We start from the raw sequence: 16319 nt of genomic DNA on the forward strand, positions 1-16319 counted from the left end.
AAATATATAATTTGATAAAAGTTGTTACTGCTTTTAAACTTCCTGCTATGAATTTGAGACTATTTGATTTCAAAAGAAAAGAAAAAAAGAAAACTTCCAATCTGCGCCGTTACTAACAACAACAAATGAATACATAGCCTACATAAACAGCAGTAACATCTACCTTGTCAATTAAATCATTACGCAGTACCGCATGGATGCTCGGAACACTCACTCCTGAGGTAAAGTGAAGTGCGCAACATCCTCCTGCAGCAAGCATCCACAGCACACCTCTCCATCCCATCCTCCTCCTCAGTGGCTCCGAAGAAAAATGAGCCTTAAATCCGCACAGACATGTTTTATAAGGAAACAGCTGAGAGCCAAATGCCTTGCTTATTTCCGGGTAACGTTGGAAACAACGCTGGAAACTGCGCACCTACAACGCACTAGCCAATTCGCCTTTACGCATGCCTTTAATAAGAACACGCGTTTGAACAATTGTAAAACTATGTATATATTTAACAAACATAGAATGACAATTGTGACATATATAGGAATATTATACAGGTATTAAAAGAAAAGAACGTAGGATAAACATTACTGCAACAGCTTACCAGCCCACCACAGACGCACCGTAACCTATATCCAAGATAAGGATACATATTTAGGTTATACATTCATTGGAGCAGTCACTGGATGTCAATAAAAGTGTTTCTCTTCTCAGACGAGATGACTTACCAACCACGCCTCTTTCGCAATACGTTGCGAAATTACCTCATTACCACTCAGTCACCGCGTCCACAACTCCCATCCACCTCCTCGTTGTTATTAAAATCCAGAGTGGTCCCCTGCCCTGACCAAGAAAAAAAAACCGAAGAAGAAAAAAAAAAAAAAAACCTATCATCCATCGACATTTTCACAGCAACACAACCAAGCCACGCCCCCCAGCGCACACACCCCCGTTTTCTCATTGGACGACGCACCGAAATGCGTCGACAAGATCACGTGCTTCTGACGCGTGTTTACAAACAGGCGCAGAGCGGGAGGAGGAGGTGGTGCAAAGAGAGGCGAGAGGTTTCACTCTTATGCACCTCCGGTTTCAGTCCAGCTTTGTGGGTTTTTTTTTTTTTTTTTTTTTTACACCTCTCCTGTTTTGTTTTTAAGGAGCCAACGAGGGTGCAGTGTGGTACGAGTGCACCAGGAAGTGTCGTTCAATCTATATATATCGAATAAACCTTCAATTTATAGTTACGAGGGGATTTCAAAGGCCTGTCAAGAGGTTGTACATGTGAATTTGCATAATATGAGATAATATAATATCTCATAATATGGGTGACTGGTTTTTGAACATTGTGATAACATGACCCCTAAGCTCACTTTGCTACTCCACTATTTTTCACCTTTTAGTTATTTGGATAATCAGCTGAAAGACTGAAGCGGTTGATGTGGTCAAAATATGTCCCCATAAACGGTGATGTGACATCTGGGAGAGTATCATCTTGATGGGGGAAAGCTCGCAGCGGTACAGTCAACTTTGATGTTGGACTTTTCAAAAAGCTCCGTAGCCCTTCATGTTTTCTCCCTAGTTACCTGCCCACACACTGTTACAACACACCTTATAGGACATTAAATGTATTATAGATGCATATATGTAGGCTGTATATTCACAGGAGATTCCATGTTGCACAATAGTTCATATTTACTTGTAAATATTCACTTCATGTTAACGGAAGTTGGAATAATTTGTTTTTCAAAATATGCTTGTCCTGGCCAGAGTACATTCCTCCTGTCCACAATGGCTATTAAAAGATGTGCTTTTAGTGCAAGTGATGTGGGCCAAATTCCACAGTGTCCACAAGTTCACAAAGTCTCTTTGTGCAAAAATTAATTTAAAAGTTCATCTTAGCAAGCTAATATGAGGCTTTGGCATTCTGAGTTAATCCTATCAAGTGGATATCTGCCACACATAGGCTACAGTCTTTTTATCGTCAAATTCCATCTTTCCCCATCAACCTGTGGAGGAAGTAAAAAAGACTGTTATGTTGTAAAGTTATCTATTTGATTTGATTTCTTTAAATGCATTTTTGCAGAAGGAGGACTGTGGATCTCACTCACATTATAACTGCATCACCAATGGATCTTCTAGTGGTCAGTATGAACAGGAGGAATGATTTAGGCACCTGATCGTTGTTTTAAGACAGACCTGAAAAAGTGTCAATCTGTCCTTTAATAGAGAGAAAGTGGCACCAGGATGTGACGTTGGCATGACTCAGATGGCACCACACCTTGGTGTTGAAGAGTTAATCTCTAAAAAGCTGTTATCATGGATTGTTCACATACTTGTGGATACAGGAAATATTTACCATCCTGATAGGCCACCAGGGTCATTTTATCTGTGGACTTCATTTTTAATAGTCTCAGTGTAATAGTGTTATATGGTGACCGAATTAAAAAAAGTAGGGATAAAAGAACCCTGATAAGACCCATGTTTTTAAAATAGTATTGTTAGATTAAGAACCATTAATCATTATGTGTTATGGCCTATGCTGCAGGAAGTTCGTACCAGTATTGGGTTAATCTTTAAACTAGAGAGGCAATTAAGAGAAGTATGCTGACATTTTGACATAATATAAACTGTTACTAACAACATTGCTCATGTAAATTGGTAACTTAATATTACCAATTATATTAAATAGCCCAGTAAGCCATGACAGTGTGATAGTAAACAAGCACGCACATATCAAATCAAAACTTTAAATTTACTTTTTTGCTCTTCCTCCTGTGACAGTAACGTGACATATTATATGTTGAAATACTTTTCCATAAATCCAAAAAGCGTGAGATTAGCAATGATAGTTATAACTTTGACACATTTATCAAGTAGCTTTATCAATGCTGAACAGCATTCTGTTTAATAGACTCAACATCCTACATGGCTGATGTTAAAACTCTGGGCTATGTAAATCATATTTCTAAAATTATACACATTATTCTTCCCCTTTGTTTATTCTTTGTTTCTATTCACTGTGACTTTCATGTTTTCAGTTCGCCCCTAAGGCCACAGCAGGGGGCATCCTAACCCAACAATATCACAGTCAAACCTCACTTTCCTCTCTCCACTGCACTCTATGTAATATCTAGTTCGGATTATGTAAATGCAGATTCATGTAAATCACTTGTTGAATGTTGCATATGTACTTATTGCCAAGTGTGTACATTTCAAATGAACTTTCAAAATAACATTTAAGTTTTTTATGTTTCAGTTAAAAAGAGTTTCGAAGTTGCTATCACATCTTTTTTTTATTTGCCTGATAAATTAGACCCATAATATACACTGAAGTCAGTTTTAGTAAATTAGTATTAATGTGAGATCAACTGTGTGGGCTTATAGCGTAGTTTACTACAGGGTGTGATGTGTTTTTTTTCTGTGGACAGTTGCATCACTGGAAAAAAGAGCCAATGCCTTCCAGATTGTTTCCTTCAGCAGATGTTAGGAATTGACAACGACAGCATGGAGCAATGTGCAGGAAACAGACGGGATATCAATTTAACTTTCTGTTGTTATTTGTTGTTAAGGTGTCTATGGAGACAAAATATTAAATCTAAGATCTTCATAGTTGGTTCATTAGTGTATTCTTTTTTTGTGATACAGTGCAGCCCCCTCATTATTACAGTGATTAAAGCAATCAGAGCCGAATGGATCCTCAGAAAACTGTAAACTAATACCACAGGAGATTTAAAAAAAAAATGGTAATATAAAGTATAACCTCATACCATACCACACGCACACGTGTATTTAATTAACACAAAACAAATATAGTTGTGACTTTTTATCAGGGCTAAACATGTTAAATGTCACAACAGTTAAAAAACTGATCTTTGACAAGGCTGTCTGATGGGACGATAACTTGTAGGATGTGTCTGGTCACTCCCTTATGTGTGCACATTAGTCAGTGGGGCCCCATATTTGTCTTACAGAGGACCCCTCCCTTAATGTGGATCCCAGCTTTGAAACGGCATAGCACATTTCCCATCATGCATGTTTTTTTTTCAGACTATGTGGATATATTTCTCTCTCTCATGCGCTTGGGATTTTGAGAGAATGTCTATGTCAGTGTGGGTGGATGCATACTGTTGTGTGCATTCGAGGGTGTTGCATGAGAAAAAGCCCTTTCACTGCTGCCAATGTGTCAAAAACATAATTCATATCATCAAGTTCACGTGGAGTACATTTCTGAGACTCTATCTTGAAACTCTCATCTTTTGGTCTTTGAAGCACATAAAACAGTGCATATAAAGTTGTTTTAATTGATCCAAGTTAGGGTTAATTATACCATGCTCATGGTCAACATGTGATCTGTTTTGATCGTAACTCTATGAAGCTTGCGTACTGATTCAGATATTTTCCTCAGTCCAACCCTCCTGCTTTGATACATTGTGTAATTTGACTCTAGGTCATGTCTTTTGTTTGTGAGATTAAATTGTCCATTGCAATTTTGAAAGCTGTTTTGTTTACTCCCTTCCAAAGTAACAGTGTATTTGCACATCACAGTTTGTATATACTTCCTCTCCAAGCTCTGACTTGAGCAGCCAGCTTTCCAGTTACTCATTGAGAATAAGCCTCCCACCCCATTTTTTTTATTTTCTGAAATTTCATCCAATTAGATTATGTGTACTTTTTATATATATATTTATCAAAGCACCTATTATAAACAATTTTAACAATGGATATGGATGGATAAGGGTCTCTCATAGTGCCCTATACATAATTATTACCAGACCCTGCTGTTCCCCACAGCTTGAAGGCGCTTCATAGCATCTTTCCGCCCATTGTTTTGGTTTTTACAGCCCACAACTTAACTGTTTTGTTCACTTTCACTGCTCTCATCAACATTGGTTCCAGCAGGCAGCTTTTTACAACAAAAAAGAAAGCTTCTAAAAACCCACTGTACACCACCTACCCAGCACCATATGATAGACAGACAAAGTTATCGACTAGCTGGTGAACACAGTGGAGCATTTAGCAGCTAAAGAGCCAAATATTTTCCTCTGTGGTTGCAGCAGAGTAAAAGCAGATCCAAAAGGAGAGTTATTCTTTAATTGCCTTAACTTCAGAGAGGTCATATTGTCACAGTTTTCCCGTTGGTCTGAATACTATACGTGATGTTCCGTATTGTCTTATGGGGAGCTCGATGGTCCTGGGATTGAACCCTGGTCGTTCCAGGTCCTTTCTATGTGGAGTTTGCATTTTCTCCCTGTGTTTGCGTTGTTTTTCTCCCAGGTGCCCCGGTCGTCTCCTACCATCAAAATAGGTTAATACTCCTGTTGGTACTCCTCCACTAGCTAAACAACTGCAGTTGGTCTCTAGGTGCTGCACTATGCCTACCCACTGCTCCTAGTGTGTGAATATAGGATGCAGAGGATCAATTTCCCTACGGTGACCAATAAAGTATTTCCTGTTCTATTTCCTTCAAGAATAAGAAACTCTAGAAGAGGAAAGATATGATCTAACTGACAGTTGAGGGATTTGCAGACAAAGATTTATGTGCTGCCTGTCTATATTGTAGTTTTCCACTCAATATTGTGACTTAATGTTTCAAATAATGTATCATGCAGCATTAAAATACTTTATGGACTGCTTTGCTAATACCTTCCTGTAGTATTACTATAACCTTTTCATGAACCTGACAGGTTTTCATCATTTAATTTTCATCACAGGCTCACCACACCTCCTGACCTCTGGGTCCCGTCTCATGAGTACTCTCCTCCACCTCCCACCCTTCTATTCCACCCAACATTATCTTACCATCAATGAGTTTAGAAGGGGCTGGCTTTGGCATGGAGAGGGAAAACATGACGTGTTTGGCAGCTGTGACTACGCTGAGGGGGGAGCCACCCCACAATAAAAACAACCAGCTGAGTTTTGTTCATAATCCCAGATTCCACTGCTCATACACTACTCTTGGCTGGTTAAAGAGGGGTGGAGCAACTAAGAGCTGCATGGGAGGGGAGCAGGCTAGAGCTTTGGGACTTGTGTGACATTAAAGAAAAGCTGTGGAAGAGAAGACTGGGACTAATGAAGGAGCATAGGGCCGGCGGGTGGACAATTTAAAGGGTTGGTTCACCCACTTTTCAAATAAAGTGTTATTTTTACTTAATTCTAGTGATATCTAGAAAGGTAGATAACTGTACAGGTTGTGTATCCAGCCCTGAAATTTCTTCCATAAACCCCTATACAATGAGACAAAAAGCAGAAAATCATATTTAGAAAAAAAACTATTTCCAAAAACAATGCTTGCTTTATTCTGGATAATCCACACTATACACTGTCAACAGTTTTCATAGGGACTATTTCTTTGTTAGAAAATAGGTCCAATGAAAAACGTTCACAACAAGGTCTGGATTATTGAGCAAAACAGATGTAGCTGCTGACTATTTTAAATTCTGTGAGAAGCACAAATTAAAATCCATTCACATGTATTGTATTAAGGCAGTGGCTATCTGAAAACCTGGGAAATAAAACTATTTGCTTGACTAGGTTTGTTTTGTTTTGTTTTATATATTTTTTTGGTGCATTTTGAATGAACCCTTTAACTTTGACAGTAGGGAATGGAATGAGCAAACAATTAACAGAGTAATAAATTCAATACTCTCAGATGGGTGGAGTCTGTCACTTTTTCTTTTAATCTAAACACGTGTGCAAAATAAGATGATCTCAGCTCAGGGTTCACTTCACAGAGTTCAAGATCAGATGGGTTGCTAATAATGGGAATGCATGTGAATATATTGCACATCTATTAATGCTGATATCCACAGGGGTTTAATACTTTTAAAATTTGCACTGTGCAGCATTTGATCTGTCTCATATGTATTTATGTCGATGGTAAGTGGGTGTTGTGCTGCCTTTACAGTTCTGGCAATTTGCGACAACAGAACAGTTTTACAGCACTTCTAAATGGCCTTGAGGAAATATTTTCCTTGTAGGGTGTGGAAGGGGACAGGACAGGGTAGGAATTCACATGGGATTTGATCTTGTGATTGGAAGAAGGATGTGAATGGATGAGAAAACAAACTAGTCAAATTGTCAAATACAGTGGCGACAAGCAAATTAAAGCATGTATATGTATATGTATATATGTATATATATCATGATGATGGATGGTGAGTAAACTCAGTGACTGACATGGACATGTTCTGTACTGTTTAGCAAAGACAGCTGGTGGATGTTTTCACTGCTCCACCCAAACAGTGAAAGACAAAACTGTGTGAAGTGATGTCATTACTACTGCTTATGTAAACCAGCTGTGCGACCTTATGGGCTGTATGGGATTTAAATTCCAAGTGTGTTAGAGCACGGATGTATGTAAGCGCTTGCATGTGTAGTACATGCGCACAGTTTCTGTGGTTAAAAACATCATCACTTTTTCCACTCACTCTTATGACTGATGTTTTTTTTATGTAAGAAAATGAGCCGGAAAACACGACAATTCATAAAACAGTTATTTATTTTTCTTCTTTTTTTAAAATGTTAAATCCAATTTTACACTTCAGCGTGCTAGTAAAATCAAACAGTCACATTGGAATGTTAGGAATGAAAAGATATAAAATGAACTGAAAGGAGAAATCAATGTAAAACATCCATATTTTTGTTGCAGTTTTAAACTTTGCAGCTTCTTGGTGTGTTTAAATCAGAAACAGTACAAACTAATCACAGATATGGGCCACTAGATGCTTTTGTCTAAAAGTCATAGTCCTTGAATACCTTTATTTATGTTACATGACATGGATTAAACATTGTGAAGGTGCCACAAAGTACATATTTTAGCTCAACATAAGCAGTGAAATGAAATTCTTTGGCACATAGTAGGACTATAACAAAAAGTGGGTACACAGAATAAAAACAAGACAAAAATAGTCACCATACTATACACATGATCATTAGAATACTGATAAAAAAAGAGCATATACAGTATATTGAAAAGAAAATAACACTGACAAGTGGATGGGCAGAGCAGACAGTAAGAAGCTGTCCTTGCTTTACGTGGCCGAGGCCTTTATGAGTTAGTTGGTCATACAGTCAGTCACATGATTTTCAGCATCGGCTATGAAGCTACATCAACGAGGCCTGTTGGCTTTGTGATTGATCTCACTTCAGGTTGCAGTGATGAATTGGAAAATACCTGGTGGCTCTCTCTCATCGGTGGGAGTAAAACTTCAATTCTCAATTCTCCTAAGCACAAGGAGCAACTGCAACTGTGAGCCATCACTTTGTCAACTCATTTTACAAAATTGTACACATTTTTCATGGGTTATGTCTCATGCACATTTAGACACATCACTTACTCACATGCTATAGCCTACCACTCATCAACAAATATGCACACATACAGTAAGGGAGAGGGGGCTTGGATGCATGTATGGATATATACAGTCCATGCACAGTACAGGTGCACGTATATGTCTACACACACACATACAGGGTCTGAAAGCAGCGCACACACACACACACACACACACACACACATACACACACTTTCGCACACCTACACAATCAATAACTCAATCAGACAAACAAGATCAGAGCCCAATGGATTTCCTCTCTGAGACTTTTGTAAACAGATTTCAAGGCAGTGTGATTTATTTCCTCGCCGTCTGCCATGGCTTTACAATAAACTAAGGAACTATTTCATTTATGTGCTAATGCTATATTTTCTAGTGGAGGCTTTGGAGCTTTAAACCTGATGGCTGCTGATGGGTGTTGACAGCACATGGTTGTGATTCCAGAGACTGCAGTCATCATGGGAGCCAGTGCTGATTAATCCAAGAATACACCTTCTTCCAAGCCACCGCCCATCTCCTGTCTCTCGTCTCCAGCATGAGTGCCATCAACAACCCGGGGAATGAGCCTTCGTCGTCATCATCATTATTCATCACCGCCAGTATCATTATCATCATCATCATCATCAGACTAGTTTTCCTGATTTTTGTTGAGGCACACAGCCAAAGAAAGGGACGGGACAAGGGGACTATAACAACAAGAGTGTAGGACATTCTTCCAGTCCCTGATGTCCACTTTGCTATGGACACTCTTTGGGTTGGGAATGAGTGGATTCAAAAAGGGAGGTGAGTATGCAGAGGCGCGTGTGTGTGTTTGTGGGTGGATGTGTTTGTGGGGGTATTGTCATGGGCTGCAGTTATTTGTAGACTATTTCACAGCTCGGTGTCTGCTGTCTTGGTGGTGGAGTGGCCGTTGGTGGGAGGAGGCTCGGTCTTGGCTGCTTCAGGGGACTCTCCATTTACACTGGGTTTCTCCTGGGTTTCTGGAGGAGGGTTGAGGGGGGCCACGGATACAAGAGTGTTCCCCTGGTTTTCCTGATCTACTGGATAAGCTTCCTCTGCCTACAAAATGCAACACAAAATGCACAAAACATTATGGAAAGACTATAGAGAAAAAACAGGAAATTGACAAGTTCATAAGAAATACAACAAGAAACAAAATGCTAAAAACTTAAAAGGCCTCAAATGTAAATGTCAAGCACCAAATGTCAGAAAGGTCATTGACAGTATGGACACGTGTATTAAAATCTCTGTCACTAACATAGCCACCATTAAGTAGATTAATCCCCCCCCACCACTCCCATACATATTGATCTGGTATATTAAAAAGAATAACAGCCTCACTGTGCTGCTATGTTACATGGTTCCTTGGATTAAACATCCTGAGTGAGTTAAAAATGAAGCATTTCATCTAATAATCAGACACAGTTCTGTCATGCATATAAACACTAAGATGTGCAAAGATACATCTACAGTACTGTCCCCCCGCACCCTTCCTTTCACTATTACTTATAAACACACCCTCTTATGTGTTCTCTATCATGCGACATTGCGAGTGGTTTAGAGAAACAGCTGTGTCTGGCTAGCAGATGAAACAGTGAGCTTTGCAAGATGAATAAAGCAGTGGAGGGCGGGGAATGGATCTGTGGATAATGAACACTCTCTCTTTCTTTGCGTATTCTCTCTGATAGTTGGCCAACAACATTTCCTAATTAAACACTGGCAGGCAATTTGTGGCAAATGAAAGATATAGTGCAGTTCTGATTTCACATGTAGTAAAACATGAACCTTGCCTTAGAAAATCTATGCATGGTGTTAATGAATCCATAATGAGACATTTGGTCGCAAACATATGGTGGAGAAATTTGATGTATGTAAGGTCATTTAGATCAGCGTTTAAATTAAATAAAATTATTTCAGGTGAACAAATTAGAACAGTTGTGAACATTGATTGTGTGCCTGCAGTGGAAAAAGCAAGGCAATGTTTTTCAATTCATGGGCTGCATGTTGAATGGTGTACTGTAATGATCTCCTGTAGAGCCAGCGGCAACATGTGAGTTAATAACACATTGTTAATAACCACACTGACAACAGACTGTATATTCTACATTCATTCTTAAGAGAAAATGTAAAAAGAAAAAAGAAAAAAAGAAAGCTTACCAGCCTCACCCCCTTGGTGGTGTCACCCCTGCGTTGGCATTTGAAGTAACCTACAGTAATTGCAATTGCAGCAAGCAGGCCAGTGACCAGTATTCCCACAAATACAGAAGAACCTGATGATGATGGGATGTCAGTCTTTTTCACACCCAGCTGCAAACAAGTTAAAGAAATAAAGTTGTAATCAAAAGAGGTATACGTATACATTTATGTTATTTAGAACCATACAAAAACGGTACTCCTGGGTTAATGAATGGGTATCATCTCAGTCATTTATAAAAGAAGCAGGTTAGTCAAGTCCAGTAGATTGGTTTATCTTGACTTGACTAGTAATACAGAAGAACCATAGTGTCTCAGGTTAAAATAAAGAGTTCACTTCAGTTGCAGGTTTTGTAGTGAAGGCCTCGCCTTATGGGTTTCCTGGTTATTATACCACACTGTCATACTCAAGCTTGTAGCTTACCTTGGATTTCAAATGTTCACTCTGGAGTGCGGCAGACAATGTACTCAATTGAGCTGCAAAGACAAGAATTTTAGAAATGTATTAGTATTTAATTGATTGAACACTATGGTACATCCCAAGTCTCTTATTTGATCTTTCCTCATTCCTAAGTCTTGAACCAGGGGTGGTTCTGGTTATTTTGCAGGCTGCCCCAAAGCTCTTATTTCTGCTCTGAGAAGTGAAAAGGGATCTACAGTATGAGTGAGGATACAGAAGAACAGCCTTCCTGGAGTCTTTTTACATGCAACCTACAGTAGCTGATCGGACTGCTCTGATACATCTCAACATCACTGAGTGGAAACTTATAAATATAGTCAGTGATGAAAGCGCTCTACCGTAGAGTGCATCACTGACTATATTTGATTTATTTTCTGATTGACCATCTAGTTAAAAATATTAATTGTAGGTTTGATCAACCAAAAGATCTATAAACTATTTTCTTCATTTATTAGAGAGATTTTTATTTTCACCAACTGTTATTCCACCATTAACTTTTATTATAAATAATATTAAAGTCAGGGAAAATTTGTCTGTCAGCAAGAAACACTTTTTAAACACATTCATCATTATTTCCATTCAGTCACATGTGAGACTTAAATTCCTTCATTTTGGGTTTGATATGAGTTACATAACTTCCATTTTCCCTGAAAAGTTGAACCAAATAAATAATTTCCAGTGCGCAAAAGACACCCTTTCCATATTCTGGGTAATTACATACTGAATTCACAATCATAATATTAATAAATACAGATGCAAATAATGAATCAGTAATAAACGCATTCTGTCAGTAGAAATAGTTGCTGTGCCTCTGAGCAGGACAAAGTACACAGTATACAAACAGGATGCAATTTTTTGTTCATGTGCAGCTGTTTGTGGTAACAGCCTTTATTAGTGTGAGGACAGTGCACATGTATGCAGACACAAACTGTCAAAAGCACAAAGTCCCATTTCTATAAAAACATATCTCCTCATTTTCTCTCTCCTCACATGATTTCCTCCTCCATGCATCCAAGTGAAGGAAACATGGATGCAATTAAAAAGACTTGAGATGTACCCAACACCACAAGAATGTAATATAACTTTAAGTATCACATATGAATGAAACAGTGCATGTGCAAGTTGTTATACAGAAGGCCGATGTATGCCATAAATACCCACCATCACTGCTGCCCACCAGCGCATTGTTGCCGTCTTGGAAGATTTCTACATTACAGTTTTCTGTGTGGCACCAGACTGCAGGGTTTGCTTCAATAATAGTCTTGGTGTCCTCCTATAAGAAAGGATTTGGATGTCAAATTTAAATGTAGAGTACATACTTACAGTATATGAATGAACAAAGGCTGTCTTATTAAACTTTAAGGAAAAATGCAAACTCTAAACCTAATTGAATAATAAAATGAGCAAGAGCTGCAACAATTCATCAATTAGTTAATGGAAAATTTATTATTTTTGAGATTTTTTATTTAGATAGACTGGCAAAGAGGCCGACTGGAAACAAGGCCGTAGCCAGGATTTTCCAAATACCGAGGTCAAAAATAAGATTACTAATTATATGCATAGTCACTGTAATCAATGATGTATTTATACCAGTTTCTTGCTGTGCATTTCTCAGTCATTGTCACTTTTGTGGTCCAGTTCTATCTTATCACTTCCAATTTTGCAACTTAAATCAACTCCTATTTCAGTATTCTGCAACTTCCATGGTTGCATATTTAAAAATTAAACATATCAAACAAATCTAAACATATTTAGACTTAAAAATCTCCAGTAATATGCTGTAGCTATATTTGTGAATTTGTGACGAATCTGCTGACGGAAGCGCAACACAGCTGGAGCTGTTTGGTAAGGAAACCAGTTAAAATTGGAAACCAGTTGGGGCATATCACCGGGTCAGGGGCCGGTGAAACAATTTCAAGACCTCACTCCGCCGCTGGCTATCTGACTACTTTTGTTTTGACATAGCAGCGGCATGTGCAAGTATGTGTCACGTGACGGTAGTTCACAATGATACAAAACTTCAAGAAAAAAAATACAGAGGACATGACCTCGGTGGTAGCTACGGCCATGACTGGAAATAGGGAGAGAGAGAGGGGAATGACCTGCAACTTAGGTCCCTGGTCGGATTCAAACCAGGGACACTGTACTTGCATGGCATGTGCTCTAACCTCTCGACCACCAGGGCACTCTGATACATTTTTTTATATATAGGCCTAAATGCCAAACATTCTCAGGTTCCAGCTCTTCAAATGTGATAATAATTGACTATTGTTGGGTGGTTTTGGACTGTTATTTATACAAAACAAGCAATTTAAAGATGGCAGCTTAGATTTTACAAAACTGCTATGGGTGTGGTTTACACTATTTTAACAGATATCACTTTATCCAGAAAAGGCAGATGCAGATTAATTAATAATGAAACGGCGACTCAGAACTTTCAAAATCCTGAACTAATTTCACAATTTCAGTGAAGAACATGCAGAGTGGAGGTATTTTATCTCCTTTGGGGTAATCCTTGGAGCTAGTAGCCAAATGTGAGTTCCTGACTTCTCCCAGCTGACCATCTGTGTACGTAGGCCTTTGTGTGCGTAATGGAGACAAAATGCAGTTGGATGGAAAACTTGCTGACCACACCTCTTTTTTTCCCACCTTATCCCTGAACTATGATATCACCCTCATTGCACAACTTGAGAACTTTCTTCATTTTCTGTAATGTGATCCAGACAGTTCTCAGTGTTCCCTAGAGGACCACTGAGAGCAAACCCTGAATCCTCAGTTAGTTGGGAGTGGGCCCACAGCTGGATTCTACTGTAACACCCAGATCTTTTAGGCAGGGCAGAAGAAACTCAGAAGGGCTGAACTCATCCGGCAAATTCACTCCCATGGAAGCTATTCCCCCCATCTGTCTGTGTCACTCGTGTCACTTGTGACACATCACGTTACGCACAGGAATCCACCACGTTTCTGCTTTGCTTGACCTCATGTGCCCTCTCGCACTCATGGCTGGAGTTTATCAATCCAAATGTTTTGCTACAGAAATAATATGTAAAGGAGAACAAAATGTGGGTTTTTAATATACATATTAGACACTATCTTTTATAGTGACTGATGATTTAGAGATTTAAAAGGGGCATTAATAACACCTTTCTAATTTTCCACAACTTCAGAGCACTGTAGCTTGATTATTGTTATAATGATTATTGTTATATTGATATAAGCTTTTCTTTTTATCAAGTCTTCCATGCCACTCACTCATTGCCTGAAGAGAATGGCCTTGTTTTATTCTGTTTTATCTTCCTTTTTTTGCACCATGCTTTTTGAACAAATCATTAGCTGGCTAAGACTTCTGGCACTTCAGCCCATGTTTAGTTTTAGGTTAAGTCGGACAAATGACTTCTGCAGATGTTCCTGGCTCTCGATGTTACAGTAATGACCTGAATAGAGGCAAACCGAAGTATGCGGGCTGGGATCTGACCTGCTGCTTCAGCTCTGTGCACCTGGACTGTGCAATGTAACAGTCAGCAGTCAGTTCATTTTGAACATCACAGGTTTGTTGTGCTTTAGGCGTCATCTCACAACTGAACACAATATTAAGATTTACGGTGAAAAGGAATTCTTTGATTAAAAATATGACTTTTTTTGGTTTAGGGTGTTATAAATGTCTCATCCATTCCTGTTATAATCAACTTGAAATATGCTTTCATGTGTAATGAAGGCTATCTCTTTTATAAAAAAAAAACAGAAAGAAGAAACAGGATTAATTACGCCACACCCTTGCGATTCATCCTTTTTTGCCTTAAGGAACCCAGACAACGAGAGGAAAGATCAGCCTTACAATTCATTTGTCTCGTGCCAGGAACTCAAGACATAAGATTTACAATGCCTGAGGAATGTCTGAGAAAAGATCTGCCTTTATCAGAGCTATATTTCCAACTGAAGCTCTTCAAAACACATTAATCTTCTTCCTCTACGTTAAGTGAGCCACTTCCTCTGCAGCCAAGGTGTAGGGGGTCAGATAAAGGTCTTGGTAAAAGGAAGATGTCACCAGAACATTAAAAGGTAACCTATTCCTTACTCATTTTTCAGTGCAACCTTAAATGTTGCATTGATTGCCAGATTCTGAGCTGCTGCTTCATACTGCCTGTGGTTGACAGGGAGTAATGGACACCATAGTTACAGACTGAATGAATATAGATTGTGGTCTGATGTAGTCTTGGTGGTGGCTGATTAATGTCTTGGTAGGATATTCTGGTTTTACAGTGGTACAAACATACTGTACTTACGCAGTTTGTTGTGTCCAAAACAGCTTTGACAGCATTACTTTCTTGGATGTCCTCCTTTCCAACACACTTCACAATCGGCTGTGGAGACAATGTCAGATGAAGAAATGAGGAGAAAGGACACCACACTTTGCACATGTACAGGTAGTTAAAACCACCATCCATCAGTCATCCTTTGAGAACACATCATCCTTTATGTGTTTTTTACAGAAATATCTGTTAAAAATGAACATGTCTATTTGTGTTGGTCTTGTATGCTGATGGCAATAGTAATTCTAAATGTTGAAAAATTGAGGAGCAGCATCTGAACATGGTATAAGTAGATACTCACCACCACTGTTTTAGGAACTCCAGTGTCATGTGCGACCTCAGGAGCTACTGACCCCACAGTGCCTCCACTTGGGGCAGTGGTCCCTGAGGTGCCTCCCTGTCCCAATCCATCAATTGCAATGTTTACAACGGTCATTGGTAGAGTATCCCCAGGAGCAACAGACGGAGCAGACTGGTCACCAGCATCAGCAGTGGCATCGGCAATACTGGGGTCTGGACCAGCAGCGCTGGCTGGGGCGTCTGTAGCGTCTGTGGCGCCTGGGGCGTCTGTGGCGTCTGGGGCGCCTGGGGCATCTGTGGCGTCTGAGGGCCCTAAGAGCATGATTCAAGAGCAATGCTATTGTACATGGGCATATACTGGTCTGTGTTAAGGTTTGTCCAACATGCCAAGACATAAAATCAAACTAAATATGTCATTTATCATGTCAGTATAGCATAACCTCTTGTAAAATTGCATATAGTGATATAAAAAACAAAAAGAGAGAATTTGTGTGTGAGAATTGATATTTTTTCTTTGAATATGTGCTCTCATTCAGTTTCATTCTACCATTTATTTGTCTTCATCAAGGCACCTACCTGCACTGCTGTCAGTTGAATCACCTGAAGAAGGTGCATCTGTGGCGTCTTGACACATCACCTCATCTGAAAGGGCAGGCAAGACAGACAGAAAGAGAGAGAGAGAGAGAGAGAGAGAGAGAGAGAGAGAGAGAGAGAGAGAGAGAGAGAGAGAGAGAGAG

At 39.2% G+C, this 16319-nt stretch overlaps 1 protein-coding gene across 1 annotated transcript; it reads right to left on the bottom strand.

Moving 5' to 3' along the window:
* Positions 1-7472: 7472 nt before the first annotated feature.
* cd34 (CD34 molecule) lies at positions 7473-15417 on the bottom strand. The gene is made up of 5 exons (XM_053317998.1): positions 15256-15417; positions 12134-12245; positions 10937-10989; positions 10477-10626; positions 7473-9378 (listed from the first exon to the last, which is right to left on the bottom strand). The coding sequence occupies exons 1-5, from the start codon at positions 15415-15417 to the stop codon at positions 9190-9192; spliced, it is 666 nt and encodes a 221-aa protein (XP_053173973.1). The 3' UTR covers positions 7473-9189.
* Positions 15418-16319: the final 902 nt, after the last annotated feature.

The sequence above is a fragment of the Scomber japonicus genome, chromosome 4, assembly GCF_027409825.1.
Source record: "Scomber japonicus isolate fScoJap1 chromosome 4, fScoJap1.pri, whole genome shotgun sequence".
Taxonomy (NCBI): domain Eukaryota; kingdom Metazoa; phylum Chordata; class Actinopteri; order Scombriformes; family Scombridae; genus Scomber; species Scomber japonicus.

Coding starts and splice junctions, on each gene's coding strand:
- cd34 (XM_053317998.1), bottom strand. CDS start 15,417: ATGGATGGTGGTTTTAACTACCTGTACATGTGCAAAGTGTGGTGTCCT. Junction 12,246..15,255: donor TTTTGGACACAACAAACTGC/GTAAGTACAGTA, acceptor CCTTTCTTATAG/GAGGACACCAAGACTATTAT. Junction 10,627..10,936: donor GTGAACATTTGAAATCCAAG/GTAAGCTACAAG, acceptor ACTTGTTTGCAG/CTGGGTGTGAAAAAGACTGA.